The following is an 18,056-nucleotide window of genomic DNA, read 5'->3' as shown; positions in this document are numbered from 1 at the left end:
AACTCGGCTTGCGGAGATTCTGCTCCAACTTTGGCTGCGGCCGCGGCTGCGACGTTTGCATAGGAGCGATGTTTGGTCTTTAAACCAGTAATTATCACATCATCAACGCGTGAGTATTGTTCCAATTCCTCAATTCTCCCTTTCAAAGTCTCTATTTCCCGATCCTTCTCTTTGTTCTTGATATTGAGATCGGCCACTTGCGTTTGGAGGCCGTCCACCTGTTCAATCAGCTTGAGTATCTGAGTTTGTTGCGTGGCAATTTTGCCAATCTCCTGTTGGATAATGCTCAAAGATTGCTTAATTTCATCCATCACTTTTACCTTTTGATGGCACTCCTTTTTCAAGGAAAATCGATGGAGTATTTTTGAGCTCCAATCTTTAATTCAGTATCTCAATGAGCTGCACAGGTAGCTGCACAGGTAGCACTTCAGTGTCAGCCATCTTGTTCAGCCATGATGTTCAACCCATCATGGGTAAAAATTACCCATGATGCTTTGCCAAGACTTGTAGTGTTTTGGCCACGTGTGTGTTTGTGTGCGTGTCTGCGTGTCTGCGCGTGTGTGTGCGTGCGTTCATGTGTCTGTGTACCTGGGATATCCACCTGCAGCAGGGACAGGACCTTGAGGATGAAGATGGGGATCCAGCAGAGGGAGTCTGTGATGACGATGCTGAAGAAGCGGCGCGCGATGCTGAGCTCGGTGCGGAGGTGGTTGGTGTACAGTGGCGTCTGGGTGCCCGTTGTCTGGATGTTGTAGAACATGCTGGCGTACGACAGCACGATGATCAGGAAGGCCAGCAGGTTCAGACCTGAGCAACAGAACCAGAGAGAGGGGGTAACCAGACCGGACCAGTAGAGAACAGACCAGACCAGTAGAGATCAGACCAGAGCAGTAGAGAACAACATGCTGGTCATCAGACCAGAGCAGTAGAAAAACAACAAGGCTGGTCACCAGACCAGAGCAGTAGAGTACAACATGCTGGTCATCAGACCAGAGCAGTAGAGAACAACATGCTGGTCATCAGACCAGAGCAGTAGAGAACAACATGGCTGGTCATCAGACCAGAGCAGTAGAAAAACAACAAGGCTGGTCACCAGACCAGAGCAGTAGAGAACAGCAGGAGAGGAGAAAAGGAGGAGGAGGGGGAGGATGAGGAGAGGAGTGGAGGAGGATGCTGAGAGGAGGTGAAGTAGAGGAGGAGGAGGAGGAGGAGGAGGGGAGGCAGAGGCTGAAGGGCCTCAGGGCATTAACATGTTTTGCATGAACAGGGTCTACAGAGGACTATCAATGCCTGACAGGTCTGTGGTCTACAGAGGACTATTAATCCCTGACAGGTCTGTGGTTTACAGAGGCTTCCATAGCCCCCTAGTAGTCTTACCGGTCTATATAGGCCTTCAGAAGGTCTCTAGAGGTCCTACTGGTCTAGAGGTCATACAGGTCTAGAGGTCCTTCAGGTCTCTAGGGAGACTACAGAAGGTCTAAAGAGGTTGTAGAGGTCCTTCAGGTCTCTAGAGAGGCTACAGGTCTCTAGGGAGGCTACAGAAGGTCTCCAGAGGTCCTACAGGTCTCTAGAGAGGCTACAGAAGGTCTCCAGAGGTCCTACAGGTCTCCAGAGGTCCTACAGATCTCTAGGGAGGCTACAGAAGGTCTAGAGTTATTGCTTTCTTCCACCTAAGAAACAAAATCAGACCAATGTTATCTGCAGCAGATGCGGAGACACTGATTCACGCATTTATATAATCAAGACTGGAATATTGTAATTCAGTGTTCTCGGGTCTACCTAACTCTACCACAAGAAGTCTACAGCTTGTACAGAATGCTGCAGTTAGACTACTGACAGGAACGAGAAAGTTTGATCACATCACTCCTATTCTCACCTCTTTGCACTGGCTACCAATAACTTCCAGATCAGATTTTAAGGTGCTACTGCTAACCTATAAAGCCTTGCATGGATGAGCTCCATCCTACCTGAAGGACCTCATCATTCCTTACAGTCCTTCATGGCCCCTCTGGTCTTCGGGAGCTGGCCTTCTTTCGCTACAAAAGGTTAAAAAGAAATCGGCTGGACAGAGAGCCTTCGCCTACAGGGCCCCTTTCTTATGGAATAGTCTGCCATCTGTGATCAGGGAAGCTGACTCTGTGGAGCTATTAAAAGCAAAGCTTAAAACGCACCTTTACAGCCTTGTGTTTGAGACATAGGGGTGCTAAAACGATACAGACGTGATGCGAAGACCGCTGCGTGTTTGTTCGTGCTCCTGCTAATGCAGTTACTAAATGAGTAGCAGTATACATAGTCCACTATGTACTTTTTCCATTCTAATTCCTAATCTCTCTATTCTAGCGTGTTGCGGTGACTGCGACTGGATGCCTGGATTCTCCTCATGGTTAACCGGCCAGCACCCCATCATCAATTTTAATGTCTTGCCTGTATTTATGTATGTCAATTGTGGCACCCATTGCACTCCCAACCGTCCCTGGAAGGAGGGATCCCCCACTCTGCGTTTCTTCTCAAGATGCTTGAGGGAGAGTTTTTTCTTGCCTGTGTGGGGGCTCGGATCAGGGGGGTGTCACAAATACTTGGCCTGTTAAGCCCTTTGAGACTGTAATGGTGATTAAGGGCTATACAAATAAAATTGAATTGAATTGAATAGAGAGGGCGTTATGATGTTGGTTGTTGTAATTTATGCTGGTGATATTGCTGTGATTGTTGTGTTCTTCCAGTGCCTATGTATGGTGCAAACCTATTTTATTGCTGTTGTAGTGTGTGTTGTACTGTGCCCTGTCCTGTTCTGTTGATGTATGTTGTTGTGTGTGTGTGGTGGCTGGTGGCAAATGAATTTCCTCTTGGGGATTAATAAAGTCAATCAATCAATCAATAGAGGTCCTAGAGGTCTCTATGGAGGCTACAGAAGGTCTAGAGAGGTCCTAGAGGTCCTTCAGGTCTCTAGGGAGGCTACAGAAGGTCTAGAGAGGTCCTAGAGGTCCGTCAGGTCTCTAAAGGTCCTACAGGTCTCTAGGGAGGCTACAGAAGGTCTAGAGAGGTCCTAGAGGTCCTTCAGGTCTCTAAAGGTCCTACAGGTCTCTAGGGAGGCTACAGAAGGTCTAGAGAGGTCGTAGAGGTCCTTCAGGTCTCTAGAGAGGCTACAGGTCTCTAGGGAGGCTACAGAAGGTCTAGAGAGGTCGTAGAGGTCCTTCAGGTCTCTAAAGGTCCTACAGGTCTCTAGGGAGGCTACAGAAGGTCTAGAGAGGTCGTAGAGGTCCTACAGGTCTCTAGGGAGGCTACAGAAGGTCTAGAGAGGTCGTAGAGGTCCTTCAGGTCTCTAGAGGTCACACTACACAGAGGTGCGTGGGCGTGCCGTAAAGCTCCACCCACCCAGGAAGATGACGATGGAGTAGACGTGGGCCCAAGGGGTCTCGGGCTGCTCCGAGTGCAGGGGGAAGCAGACCCCGTTGGTGCCATAGAAGTTCTTGAAGAGGCGGTTGCAGAGGAGGGGCAGGAAGGCGATGAGGAGGCCCAGCGCCCAGACGGCCAGCAGGATGCTGACGGTGCGGCGCCAGCCCGGGGTCACGTACTGGAAGGGGTACACGATGCAGATGTACTTCTCTAGGGTCAGGTAGGTGAGCAGCAGCACCGACACCTCGGTGGACAGCATGGCCAGCGCGCCCACCACCTGGCAGGCCGCGCTGTCCATCCAGGCCACCGCGTGCCGGTTGTACTCGCCCCGGAACTTCAGGTCGTACGCCCCGATCATGAAGAGGTACACGCCCATCAGCCCGTCAGCACCTGGGGGAGAGGGGGGGGAGAGAGGGGGGGAGAGAGGGGGGGGAGAGAGGGGGGGAGAGAGGGAGACAGGTGTCATGAAGAGGTACACGCCCATCAGCCCGTCAGCACCTGGGGGAGAGGGGGGAGAGGGGGGGGGAGACAGGGGGGCAGTGGTGCATTTAGCAAATTGGGGGCCCAAGGCGAAGATATGTATGGGGCCCACCTCATCCGATCTTTAAAAGAGAACAGAGATAAAAAATGTACCGACTGAATGGTGGATAGGCAGGTAAAGCTAATCCACGCGGAAGAAAAGGTTGGAGATAAGAAAAAAAATCTTCCCCTTTAAACCCTGTATTCACTTCTTTACTCCAAAATGAAGATGGAAAGCAGAGAACACACAAAGTGTAGCACTACACAAACTAATATTCACGATGGAACCCAACAGAGAATAAGGTTTCAGATAACACCTGTCTTTGTCAAAATGCCAGCACTGTTTATTCTTTTTTTTTAAGATCAAATCAATATCAGTATAACAGCAAGAAGTAGTTAGGGTAAACCCCCACAAACAATCATATAGGCCTACTTAGCAAAACATCACAAACAGCCAACTTAGCAAATATTGCCAAGACAAATAATTTACTTTGTATATGTGAGGTTGCAATTGACATTGCACTTGACATTTCAAACAAACCTATATATATAAGAAAAAGAGAGAAAGAGAGAGAGAGAGAAAAGATAGATTGTTCTATTGTTCTGTCTATCACACGGTTCTGACACTAATTGACGTCTTCTCACAGGTCTTCACCTAGGGCCACTTCACAGCTAGCTGCTGCTGCTGTAGCGGCATGTTCAACACTTTGAACATTGTTGTTCCTGTCTGTATCCCTAACAATAGCTGTAAAAAAGTGTGTCATCTTTGGCAGTGTTGGCGTCTTTTCGCTTTTTTCTTTTATTTGAGCCGCTTGTGTAACTTTATTTCCTAAACCTTTATTTTATTTTTTCATGTTTAGACTCGTCTTGCTTCGGCTCTGTTTGTGTATTTAAAAAAAAATAAAAACTTTTTTTTTTTTGAGGTTGGTTGGGGGCCCCCCTACTATGGGGGCCCCAAGCGGCCGCCTACCTATGCCTCTATGGTAAGACCGCCACTGCAGGGGGGGAGAGAGGGGGGGAGACAGGGGGGGAGAGGGGGGAGAGGGGTGTCATGAAGAGGTACACACCCATCAGCCCGTCAGCACCTGGGGGAGAGGGGGGAGACGGGGGGGGGGGGAGACTAGGGTTAGACAGCTGGGGGTTAGACAGGTGGGTTTAGACAGGTTTAGTCAGAGACTTTAGTGTGTGATACATCACCTCTGCTGAAAGGCATTGCATCATATTTTTAGTAGCATTACAAATAAAAGTCATGCATTCATCTTTTATGAATGCATGACTCTTGACTCTTGAACTCTATGACTTGAAATGCAGAGATGAACAACAATGATTCCTTAATCGTTGCCTATTTCACAGCCCACGGCCAAACAGCGATTAACTATTCAACAGGGATCCTAATTGCCCCCCCCCCCCCCCCCACTGGTCAGCCCCCCCCCCACTGGTCAGCCCCCCGCAGTGAGCTGGCTTCATCCTCCCTGAACCAGCAGTCAGTCTGAGCTCTGGAGCCGCGGGGGGGCTCAGAGCTCCTCCCTGAGCACAGTGGTGGACAGTAACAAAGTACAAGTGATTTGTTACTGTACTTCAGTCACTTTTTAGCATATCTGTACTATCTGAACTAGAGTATCAGTATTTTGTGAGTCTTTATACTTTTACTCAACTACATTTCGTAGGGGAAAATCATACTTTTTACTCCACTACATTCCAAAAACCTGTCGTACATGCATGCGTGACCATAGACAGTAAAGTGACCGGTCCAAATGAGTGCACGGCTTATCTCCACCACAGAGCACTCTCCACCACGGAGCACTCTCCACCACAGAGCACTCTCCACCACGGAGCACTCTCCACCACGGAGCACTCTCCACCACGGAGCACTCTCCACCACGGAGCACTCTCCACCACAGAGCACTCTCCACCACGGAGCACTCTCCGCCCCGGAGCACTCTCCACCACAGAGCACTCTCCGCCCCGGAGCACTCTGCACCATGGAGCACTCTCCACCACAGAGCACTCTCCGCCCCGGAGCACTCTCCACCACAGAGCACTCTCCGCCCCGGAGCACTCTGCACCATGGAGCACTCTCCACCACAGAGCACTCTCCACCACGGAGCACTCTCCACCACGGAGCACTCTCCACCCCGGAGCACTCTCCACCACGGAGCACTCTCCACCACGGAGCACTCTCCACCACAGAGCACTCTCCGCCACAGAGCACTCTCCGCCACGGAGCACTCTCCGCCCCGGAGCACTCTCCACCACGGAGCACTCTCCGCCCCGGAGCACTCTCCACCACGGAGCACTCTCCGCCCCGGAGCACTCTGCACCATGGAGCACTCTCCACCACAGAGCACTCTCCACCACGGAGCACTCTCCACCACGGAGCACTCTCCGCCCCGGAGCACTCTCCACCATGGAGCACTCTCCACCACGGAGCACTCTCCACCACGGAGCACTCTCCGCCCCGGAGCACTCTCCGCCCCGGAGCACTCTCCGCCCCGGAGCACTCTCCACCACGGAGCACTCTCCACCACGGAGTGTTGGTCAAACAGCAGCCGACCGCTACTCCCCATGGAGGTCCAGGTACATCAGAGCAGACCTGGTCTTCATCTGAAGGTAACGACTGACATCAAGACATCTCAGCTGGTGTAGCTGGTGTCTGGAGACCCAACTAGAAGGAAAAGGTCTGGGCAGGGGGTTCCACTCCCAGCAGAAAAGTTCTGGGTTTGATCCCCAATGTCCACTTTCTACCTGAAGGTAGACAGAGCCTCCCCTGGGGTCCAGGGACCTGGTTTACATCCGTTGTCCATGGAAATCCATTTCATAAAAAGCTTCTCTGATTAATGATAAATAGTATAGTGTCGTTTTTGGAAGAAGATCAGGGCCCGGTTTCCCGAAACCTTGTTAAAGCGTTCTTAACGCTACGTCATTTGTAACCTCTACTTAAAGTTCTACCGTAACATCTCGCGTGTTTCCTTAAATGTTCTTTGCTAGGAATCTCTTTCGTACGTCGTTTGTTGGTAAGGTTGGTCTGAAGCGCTCGTAGAACCTTCTTAGCTCTACCGTGGTGATGGTTCAGCTCCTGACGCTAGTTGCCGCCACTGTACAGCAACCTTTAGAAATCCCCGTTGCGCATGAAACAGGGATTGGCAGTGTTGTGTTTCACCAATATACAGTAAAGTACATATATGGTACAGCAGGCAAGGTCAGCTCTACTCGCTTCCAATAATTGCAAAAAATTATTGTATTTATTTTACAATTTAAAAATGAACAAAACTCTCTTCTAAATTAAGGAAATGATACTGGGAAACGAATTAACCATTATAAGCAACGAGTGAACTTGGCAGTCTAAAGACTTTTTTCAACCACCGCCTCTTTCTCTTGACGGTGCGCAAAGCCCGAACACAGACAGGTAGCAAAAAGCAAAGCAGTATCAGCATAAACAGTATTATATAATAAGCTAAATAAACTATTCAAAATGTAGCTTTCATTTCAAAATGTCTATATTCATAAATAATAAGTCAGACACCTTTCTAAACAGAAAATCAATAGCCTCATTTGAACGGCTGGACAGATTAATAATTAAGTAATTAATTATTAATTAAGGATCTGATTGCCTCAATCTCCTCCACTGTTTCTATATTTTCTATATATTATTTGAATCAGTGTAGGCTATGCTATGTTTGCCCATGGTTAAATAAATGTTTAGGCCTACTAAAGGATTTCGAGCAATGTTTTATTCGCAAAGACAGCAATATTTTTTAGAATGCTGACATGCACCTGCGCATGAAATGGAAAATCGATCTCTGAGCAATCGATTTCTCAATCGAAATGTAGGAGTCTTTGTAGCGCGCTAAGAGTGGACGTTGTCGGGACTCGGCTATAGAGGGGGAGGCTGGAGGCGTTACAGAGGGGGAGGCTGGAGGCATTATAGAGGGGGAGGCTGTAGGGTTATAGAGGGGGAGGCTGGAGGCATTATAGAGGGGGAGGCTGGAGGCTGTAGGGTTATAGAGGGGGAGGCTGGAGGGGTTATAGAGGGGGAGGCTGGAGGGTTATAGAGGGGGAGGCTGGAGGGGTTATAGAGGGGGAGGCTGGAGGGTTATAGAGGGGGAGGCTGGAGGGGTTATAGAGGGGGAGGCTGGAGGCTGGGGGGTTATAGAGGGGGAGGCTGGAGGGTTATAAAGGGGGAGGCTGGAGGCTGGGGGGTTATAGAGGGGGAGGCTGGAGGCTGTAGGGTTATAGAGGGGAGGCTGGAGGCTGGAGGGTTATAGAGGGGGAGGCTGGAGGCTGGAGGGTTATAGAGGGGAGGCTGGGGGTTATAGAGGGGGAGGCTGGGGGGTTATAGAGGGGGAGGCTGGAGGCTGGGGGGGTTATAGAGGGGGAGGCTGGGGGGTTATAGAGGGGGAGGCTGAGGGGGTTATAGAGGGGGAGGCTAGAAGCTGGGGGGGTTATAAAGGGGGAGGCTGGGGGGTTATAGCGGGGGAGGCTGGAGGCGTTATAGAGGGGGAGGCTGGAGGGTTATAGAGGTGGAGGATGGAGGATATATTCGTAGCAGTTCTGTTCGTCCGTGTTCTTTAATGTGCTCCAGGTGCTTCAATCAGCCGCTCTCTGCGTTAACGAGCCAGCGTTCAGGAGGAAAGCCACCACACCCGACCAGGCCATCTCTCTTACGGTCACCGCCGCAGCAGGCAGAGTGCAGGAACGCCCGCGCTCTTATTGTGGTAGGACGTCTCACAGGCGGAGAGCTTGGGCAGGTTGGGGGAAATAAGAGTGTGTTGTTGCGTGTTGCAGAGGTTTTGATCTCTGAGACAGAAACAGCCTCAGAGGAGAACCATCACAGCCTTTAATCCTAGTGGTAAACAACACCTGCAGACCTCTGTCCTATATATATAACCCAGTAAAGCAACACTACAGCACTAACATGATCTATAACCCAGTAAAGCAACACTACAGCACTAACATGATCTATAACCCAGTAAAGCAACACTACAGCACTAACATGATCTATAACCCAGTAAAGCAACACTACAGCACTAACATGATCTATATTGTACTCATCTGTCTGGCATTCAGTGGCGGTTCTACATTGAATTACACCCCGGGCGAGAGGCAGAGGTGAACTGTTCCCCTTTCCCCTTCTCACACCGCTTCTGTGCACGGCACCTCCTCAGCAATCAGGGGCGCCTGCAGCCGGAGGGGGCGGCAATATGAACGGGGGCGCTACTCTTCCTGTGGTGACCAGCAGCAGGTGTGTTTGTTCGTCTGCGTTTTGTTTGTCAGATGTGCTGGAAAGTTTCCTGCTTTAATTAATTCATTTTGTTGATGAAAATGCACTAGATACGATTGTTCATTCAAGCAGTCGTCATGGAGATATATTACGCTGTCATCTTATGGACTTTATGGATTACAGGTCGTGCGGAAGGCAAATGGTATATTAGACTGTGTAAACCATCCCCTTCACTGTTTATTCAAGGTCCTTCCATCTGGCCGAAGATTTAGAGTCCCTGGTTTTAAGCTCAACAGGACAAGGAGCTCTTTTATTCCAAGTGCAATACGGTTGCTAAATTTCCACAATTCGCTAGATGAGTAGTAGTGTGACAGTGTTTTTTACTTATAGTAGTTGGTGTTATTATTTGTGTGTATGTGTGTTTATCTGTTGTGCTACTGTACCTGTATGTTACCTGGCTGCAAGACAAGTTTCCCTAAGGGGACAATAAACTGAAACTGAACTGAACTGAACTGAACAATATGCCAATTCCCCACACAGTGATATGATCAATAATAGAAAACTGCTTTGCGGCGTGGATGTGCTCGTGCCGCCCCCCATGTGTCATGAAATAATGCCGCCCCGGGCGGCAAAAGTAGTCCCTCCTGACTGCCTGCAAAGTGTACGGCAGTTGCTATGCAACACACTGTAGCGTCCTTCAGAGAGAAGGCTAGAGACGGTAGCTCGGTTCGCCGGCAATTTAGCCTACTATCGAGCAGTTCACTCACTGTGTGCCTATTGCTGTACAACATTTCCACCCTCTCCAGTAATCAACATGTTTTTAGGCTTCAGTGAACTATGCTCTTGCGCTTATATGTATAAATAAACAACAGTTCAAGTTAGGCGCAGAGTGATACAGAACTCTGTAAACTGAATTAAACTGACTCTGTAAACTGAATGGCGTTATAGCTGTGTGTATACGCTCATTATACAACACTTACGAACCAATCAGATCGCTTGATTTAAGCCACCCGTTTTATAAATGAATATATAGTATCTATAGTATCTATACTATATATCAGGCCTATTCAACTAGCGGCCCTTCTTAATTTTTTTCTGGCCCGCAAGAGGTTGCCTGCAAAAAAAAAAAATATATATATATATATATATTTTTTTTTTTTTTGTAGTTGCCCTGTACCATACTCAAGTATGATTGCCCTCCCCCCCACTGTGCCGCTGGCCTGTGCTCACAATAAGCTCAACTGGGCCTGAGTAAGGTTGCCTCTTGTACATATAGGTTGCGTATCAGTGCGTGTGCACATGTCGGCTCATTAGCATCTGTACCGTGGCCTGAGCACACCTCTCCAAAGTGTACTGAGGCCACAGATTTTAACTGTACTTGAATCTAGACTTTAGGGGGTAAACATACTCGGGCACGGTACAGATGGCCTAGTGTGAGTGCGCCCTAAGTTAACACTACTTGAAGTACGATTTATTTGTAGCGATTCATTGACATAGTTTTACTCTATGTGTGGCCCATGAACCCCCAGTGGTTTTCCTTTTTGCCCCACTTGTTAAGGAGGTTGAATAGCCCTGCTATATATGAATAAATAGTATCTATACTATAGATACTATGTATGAATATATAGTATCTATACTAGTATCTACTAGTACCTATACTGTCTATACTATATATGAATATATAGAATCTATACTAGTATCTATAGCAGCGGTTCTCAAAACTATGGTACGCGTACCACTGGTGGTACGTGATGCGCTATTAAGTGGTACGCAAAAGAGTTTCAAAATCATTCATTACTACATAGTATGTAATAATTGTTGTACAACAACAACAACAACAACAAAAAGCAACCATAATAATATCAAAATACTAGGACGAATGGAAATACGTTAACCAAGAGATCATTAAAAATGGAGTTTAAAATAAGTTTTGCCTTTCCTATATATATTTTCAGCTGACCACATCACATCAGTGCGAGAAAGTCTTGTCTTCACTTTCCATCATAAAAACAAAATACAGAAGCAGGATTGATGCTGAGCCACACCTGAGACTGAAGCTGACCTTAGTGTATCCAGACATCGCAGGACTGTGTTTGCACAGGCAGGCGCGCCCGTCTCATGAGGCTTATGGAAGTTCAGTTATCAGCGGGCTGGCTAACTTTCAATATTATTTGTATTTAGCCTTACATTTTCAAACAGGTTGTTGGTACACAGTTGTTATTCTTAATGTTCTCACTTGTTGTGTGTGTGTGTCTCTGTGTCTGTTCTAGTGCTACCACTTTGTACAGCTGACCACAGTTGACAATAAATAATAATATATCATTTAAGACTAAATGTGCCTCCTGTGTGAACTGTGTGTAGCAGAATAGGGCCGCAGGCCTACGCTACTGTAGTTTGTTATATTTTATAACATTGTTCCTAATGATGGTACTTGGGGAGACAAATATTTTCTGAGGTGGTACGCGGTATAAAAAGTTTGAGAACCACTGATCTATAGTATCTATGCTATACTATAGACGCTCTAGCTTCCTGAGACTCACAGCAGAGGGAGATGATGCACATGGCGTGCAGCTTGTTCTCCGAGCGGATGTAGGAGCGCATGCAGATGACGAAGAGGTTCCCCAGGCAGGTGGCGGCGGAGACCACCCAGACGAAGACCCTCAGCACCACGTTGGCCAGCAGGTCCTCCAGCGACGAGATGCCGTCGGTGTTGGGCTTACAGCTGCGGACGTGAGGCGCATAGCCGCAGTACTGGAACCGCTTGAAGTAGCTGAGGAGGAGAAGGAGGGTGGAGGAGCAGCATGGGTGGAGGCGCAGGGTGGAGGAGCAGGATGGAGGAGTGGGGTGGAGGACCAGGGTGGAGGAGGAGGAGGGTGGAGGATGAGGGTGGAGGGGTGGAGGAGCAGGGTGGAGGAGTGGAAGTTTTATTAAATATGATAACACCACCTACATGTGGGTGAGGTGGTGGTGGTGGAGGTATATTACACCACCTACATGTGGGTGATGTGGGGTGAGGTGGAGGTATATTACACCACCTACATGTGGGTGAGGTGGTGCAGTGGCTCAAACATCTTGCGGTGGATGTTGGAGATCTCCAGACCCTCCAGACTCCTGCAGGAGGGCAGAAGGTTAAGTCGTCTGTGGTGCTCTGGTAACTCTGTTATTACCTCTGACCTCTGGAGGAACATCTAGCCCAGACTGAGGAGATACCTCCAGGCAGAAGGGTTCTGCCTGGTGTTCCTCTGTGTCGTAAAGGTACATGGAGTCCAGACCTACGATGGAACCAGACCCTGGTCACTGAACACTGGTTAGAGGAGGACCTGAAGGAAAGCACTCACAGAGACTTGAGCTTGTGGAGCTCAGCGAAGTGATCAACCTGGAGCTGGATGATAGGGTTATACGATACGTTCCTGAGAGAGAGAGAGAGAGAGAGAGAGAGAGAGAGAGAGAGAGAGAGAGAGAGAGAGAGTTAGAGAGAGAGATGGGCAAGGGGTCATGGGTGGGGCAGGTGGGTGGGGTTGATGGGTGGGGTCGGTGGGTGGGGGTGATGGGTGGGGGTGATGGGTGGGGCAGGTGGGAGGGGGTGGTGGGTGGGGTTGATGGGTTGGGGTGATGGGTGGGGGTCATGGGTTGGGGTGATGGGTGATGGGTGGGGTCGGTGGGTGGGGGTGATGGGTTGGGGTCTGCTGGCGTCTCACAGTTGGAGAAGATCCCCCAGGAAGGAGAAGAGGTGAGGAGGGATGGAGGCCAGCCGGTTGTTGGACAGATCCCTGAAAGAGGTCAGAGGTCAGCACCCCTCACACTAGAGGACAGAGGTCAGCGCCCCTCACACTAGAGGACAGAGGTCAGCGCCCCTCACACTAGAGGTCAGAGGTCAGCACCCCTCACACTAGAGGTCAGAGGTCAGCGCCCCTCACACTAGAGGTCAGAGGTCAGCGCCCCTCACACTAGAGGTCAGAGGTCAGCCTCCTCTGAGCCTCAGTCCCTGATGTGATCTGTAACCTCTGCTACTGAAGCCTTACTCCAAACAACCATCTGTTAAACAAATGAAACGTTACGAAGCTCAAAGGAACCGAACGATGTCAGAGTACTGCGGTGAAGGTAGCGTAGGGATGGTCTAACGAGGCTGGGGGGGACAGTGGCTGACAGCACTCCTCTCAGGACCAGTCCGGGTTCCCATTGCCCCCTCCAAAGGGCCCCTTCCTCAGGGCCCCCTCCTCAGGGCCCCTAAAGGATCCCCAGGTCTGAGTGAGGACGACTCACAGCTCTCCTAGCAGGTGGAGCACAGAGAAGGCCTGGTCCTGGATTACACTGATCCTGTTCCTCTGGAGAACCCTGGAGAACCACAAAACACACAAAACACAGATATCACTGTCTAACCCCTACTTAATGAGCTGTCTCTATTCTCTAACCCCTACCTGCTCCTTAATGACCTGTCTCTGTACTATCTAACCCCTACTCAATGACCTGTCTCTGTACTGTCTAACCCCAACCTGCTCCTTACTGTACTTACAGGACGGTCAGCCGGCTGCAGGAGGAGAAGGAGGTGTTTCCTATAGTCTGGAGCTCATTCCCCTCCAAGTCTCTTCATCAACAGAACAGAACAACAGACTAGAGACAGAGGTTGGACATACATAGAGTTTCTGTTTATTATTCTGGCCACACACACACACACACACACACACACACACACACACACACACACACACACACACACACACACACACACACACATCACAAGTTGATATGTATTTGTAGCTTACAGCCAGTTGAGTCGAGGCATTTCTCTGCAGACGTTTTCCAGTCGGGTCAGAGAGTTGTTCAACAGCACACTGGGGGACAGAAACACAAACTATAACCCATCATAATACATACTAATACATACTAATACATAATACATGTGATCTAATACATATTGATAGATCATACATCATACATGCTAATACATATACATAATACATATCATCTAATACATATTAATGATAATAAGGCATGATAAATCCTAGGTGGATTCTTCCAGAACTGCCTTTAAACTTTCAGAACAATGCAGTGAAGTTGGCTGCCAACAATTGCCCGATGTTCAGATGTACAGATGTTCACCGGAGGTTCCATTGATGACGCAAACAGAGGAGGATGCTCACAGCTCCAACACTCTTTACCAGAGAGTCAGACAGGGGACATGAATACATGAGGGATGAATGAGTGAAAAGATGAATCAAGAAATAAAGACATGAAGAGGTGAGGGAAGAGGGACAAGGAGATTAGGAGACGAGGATATTAGGTGGTGAGGAGATGAGGAGGTGAAGAGATGAGGAGGTGAGGAGGTGAGGAGGTGAGGAGATGAGGAGGTGAGGAGGTGAGGAGGTGAGGAGATGAGGAGATGAGGAGGTGAGGAGATGAGGAGGTGAGGAGGTGAGGAGATGAGGAGGTGAGGAGGTGAGGAGATGAGGAGATGAGGAGACAGATCAATGAGGAGAAGCTCACAGCAGGACCAGGGAGTTGAGTCCGGTGAAGGTGAAGGAGGAGATCTGTTTGATCTTGTTATTCTCCAGGATTCTGCAACAGAAACATTTCCTTGTCAACACAAGTCCATCCCAACGCCAACGCCCCCCCCGACACGGACCACCCCACCCGGGCCCTGAGCTCTGCTGCTCAGAATACCAAACCCGTATTAACATCAGTGCGAGGCTTCATTACGGACGTACAACCACTCCAGCCTGTGCAGATCCTGGAACACTCTGGGGAGGAGCACGGAGATCTGGTTGAAGCTGAGGTACCTGGAGAGAGGAGAGAGGAGAGAGGAGAGAGAGGAGAGAGAGGAGAGGAGAGAGAGGAGAGAGGAGAGAGGAGAGACGAGAGAGGAGAGAGACGAGAGAGGAGAGAGGAGAGAGAGGAGAGGAGAGAGAGGAGAGACGAGAGACGAGAGAGGAGAGAGACGAGAGAGGAGAGAGGAGAGAGGAGAAGGAGAGGAGAGAGACGAGAGAGGAGAGAGGAGAGAGAGGAGAGAGCAGAGAGGAGAGAGGAGAAAGGAGAGAGAGGAGAGGAGAGGAGAAAGGAGAGAAAGGAGAGAGAGGAGAGGAGAAAGGAGAGAGGAGAAGGAGAGAGAACAGAGAGGAGAGAGGAGAAAGGAGAGAGAGGAGAGACAAGAGGAGAGAGAGGACAGGAGAGGAGAGAGGAGAGAGGAGAGACAGGAGAGACAAGAGAGGAGAGAGAGGAGAGACCAGAGAGAGGAGAGACGAGAGAGGAGAGAGAGGAGAGGAGAGAGAGGAGAGAGGAGAAAGGAGAGAGAGGATAGAGAGGAGAGAGGAGAAGGAGAGAGAAGAGAGGAGAGAGGGGAGAGAGGAGAAGAGAGAAGAGAGGAGAGAGGAGAGAGAGGAGAGGAAAGAAGAGAGGAGAGAGGAGAGAGAGGAGAGGAAAGAAGAGGGAGGAGAGCAACACGTGTAAACTCCTACATGCAGATCTGCATTCAGAACATCACATCACTACAAACACACACGTTGAACTGTTGAACAGCTGGTACCTAAAGGGGCTGATGTAGGTGGGCTGGAGCCCATAAGGGGAGCTCGTATGGAAACACTTGTTTCCAATCAAGGTGCTCCAGGTGCTATTTTCACACAGGACTGTATGCATAAGGTTTTCATTCTGAAGAAGAACCCTTCAGAGTTTAGCAGCGTAGTGCAGCAGACAGGACCAGCACAAGGACGTATTGATATCATATCCGGGTATTGATACGGGCTCTTCCACTCACAGCCGTGTCAGGTTGTAAAGTCCCCTGAAGGCATCGGGGTGGACCGCTGCTATACTGTTGTGCTGCAGATACCTGCAGAGAGAAACCAACAAGTCTGTCCATCAGTCTGTCTGAGTGACACACAGTCTGTCACTCAGTCTGTCACTCAGTGTGTCCAGGCCTTGACATTAATGGCGCATTTCCACTGGCGGGTATGCTTCGGACCCAGCACGCTTCAGCCCAGTAGTGAGGGTGCGGTATAGCCCAACTCAGTTACGGCTTGCGTTTCCACCGCCGCCAGTACCCTTATGGTAGGGCGGGGTTTAAGCCGGACGGCGATAGCCACGGCAGCTACGTAAGCATCGTGATATCATAGCAGCCCGACACAGTGTAGCCTGCTAAAAAAATAGAAAAAGAAGAATGCGCACAATGAACAAAGAGCAAGCAACAATGTAGGACGTCCAAGAAGGACAGCAAACTTTTGCCCTACATTTTCTTCAACAAACAAAGCTTTCGCCGTTGTCCAGAAATACCTTGTGTGCACTGTGTTTGTTTGTTATCCCCCTGTCGCACGGAAGGGATGATTCTGTCAACCAATCAACGGACGACGCGTGTAGCTCAAACTTGCCGGGACCCTTTCAGGCGTCTCAGTACCTCAACAGAGTATTACTGTGAGAGGAGTATGGCTCAATATGGCTCAGTCCGGGTCACGCCCACTTTTGGCGGTGGAAACGCGACCCGTGCCGCACCTTTGCAGACTGAACTGGTGGAAATGCGGCATAAGCTTTTATGTTTTACTTGCCCAATAGCAAAACATACTCGCCCAAAATGGAAAATGTAGGCCTATTAAGAAAATGTATAAAACCAACAAGTATTTGTTGAATTATAATAATTTCTTCATTCATTTATTGATTTTTGGTGAATATTTCAAACTATTAATTGCATCCCGATATGTATAATGCAAAATTATCAGCAAATAATCACCTGTAGTAAGTAACAGCCTACCATTGGCAACTACTACAGCATCATGACAAAATGTGTTTTTATTGATTTGTGGTCATTTCTTTCCTGAAACAATTCCACGGTGAAGTCTGTGGGGTGTAACTTGTAGACGGTCCCTAAAACAGATAGCAGCCGGAACATAGATTTAAGTGCTGTTATCGCACAAATATTGATAGCAACAACATGTCGTTGTGATCTTTGTCGATACAGTGTCCTAAACTGTCCTCAACATACTACACCCGTAATGTAGTGAAATGGCTTTGATGAATCCGATTGCAGGGTAGTCAAAACCGCAATCGGTTAACTTTTATCCGTCATGACGGACTCACGGAAACTCCCTTTGCCTTTTTTTTCATATCCTGGCGGCATATCATTTTCAGGTGTCTTTATTTATTTATTTCCGTTACATTTACCTGGCACTTGGCCAGTTTTCCGAGGCTGAAGGAACATAAAGAAGGTGCCTCTTCTTTTGCTTCTATTCCATATGTGGCTGTTGGCTATAGGCCTACGGAAGTGACTGAACACAAATTATTGTTATTGTAATATATTTCAGCTGTAATATTCTCACATAGCCACAGGGAGCAGCACCGAGCACATATAATAGTTAAAAGGTAATATCCTCCCATAGCCACAAGGGGCAGCACCGAGCACATGCGGTAGGGCTGCAACATTTGTGCACATTTGCACACAGATGAAAGCCGTTTCTCAATTCGCGTTCTCGTGTGTTCTCGTGTACTTGCGTTCTCGATAAACGTCATCAGTGGTAGCCCAAGCACTGTTCCAATTCCAAGTACGCGAGTACTGTCGTAAAACCCGGAAGTGTTCTCGATGCGTTCTCGATGAGGCCGTTCTACCGAGGATGCATCGGAGGTGACTCGTGTGGACTTGGGACCGTTAAATATCCCAGAATGCATCATCGAGTCCGCTGCTGTTCCAGTTGCAGGTGCGTACTCGCGTTCTCGGAAGTCCGTACTTGAAAGTCCGGACTTGCCAAGTACGTACTTCCAAGTCCGCGAGAACGTAGTCCGCGTACTTGGTATTGAGAAACGGCTGAAGTGAGCAGGTTTAAACGTTGTAGAAGAAGTCTACCTTTACCTCTTTATATAAGGAGCAATATAACTGGGAGGAGGCAGAATCTCTTGGGCGGCGTATTGTAGATGTAAAGCTTAGAGACGCTCCGCGCATGTTATATAC

The 18,056-nt window shown here is 48.9% G+C and overlaps 1 protein-coding gene across 1 annotated transcript in view; it reads right to left on the bottom strand.

Annotated features, from left to right (window-relative positions):
* Window positions 1-18,056, bottom strand: part of rxfp1 (relaxin family peptide receptor 1) — a gene marked incomplete at both ends in the record, with an annotated part of 58,061 nt that overhangs the window by 3,890 nt on the left and 36,115 nt on the right. The window contains 12 exons of the mRNA XM_084469165.1: window positions 589-807; window positions 3,373-3,783; window positions 11,674-11,903; window positions 12,173-12,244; window positions 12,472-12,543; window positions 12,832-12,903; window positions 13,397-13,468; window positions 13,647-13,718; window positions 13,897-13,965; window positions 14,618-14,689; window positions 14,839-14,910; window positions 15,882-15,953. Coding sequence (XP_084325291.1) covers window positions 589-807; window positions 3,373-3,783; window positions 11,674-11,903; window positions 12,173-12,244; window positions 12,472-12,543; window positions 12,832-12,903; window positions 13,397-13,468; window positions 13,647-13,718; window positions 13,897-13,965; window positions 14,618-14,689; window positions 14,839-14,910; window positions 15,882-15,953 — 1,505 coding nt within the window. The remainder of the gene's footprint in view (window positions 1-588; window positions 808-3,372; window positions 3,784-11,673; window positions 11,904-12,172; window positions 12,245-12,471; window positions 12,544-12,831; window positions 12,904-13,396; window positions 13,469-13,646; window positions 13,719-13,896; window positions 13,966-14,617; window positions 14,690-14,838; window positions 14,911-15,881; window positions 15,954-18,056) is intronic.

The sequence above is a fragment of the Micromesistius poutassou genome (genome assembly GCF_964030765.1).
Source record: "Micromesistius poutassou genome assembly, chromosome: 6".
Classification (NCBI taxonomy): domain Eukaryota; kingdom Metazoa; phylum Chordata; class Actinopteri; order Gadiformes; family Gadidae; genus Micromesistius; species Micromesistius poutassou.
The sequence above is the reverse complement of the archived record's forward strand: the minus strand, read 5'-3'. Positions and strand labels throughout refer to the sequence as shown.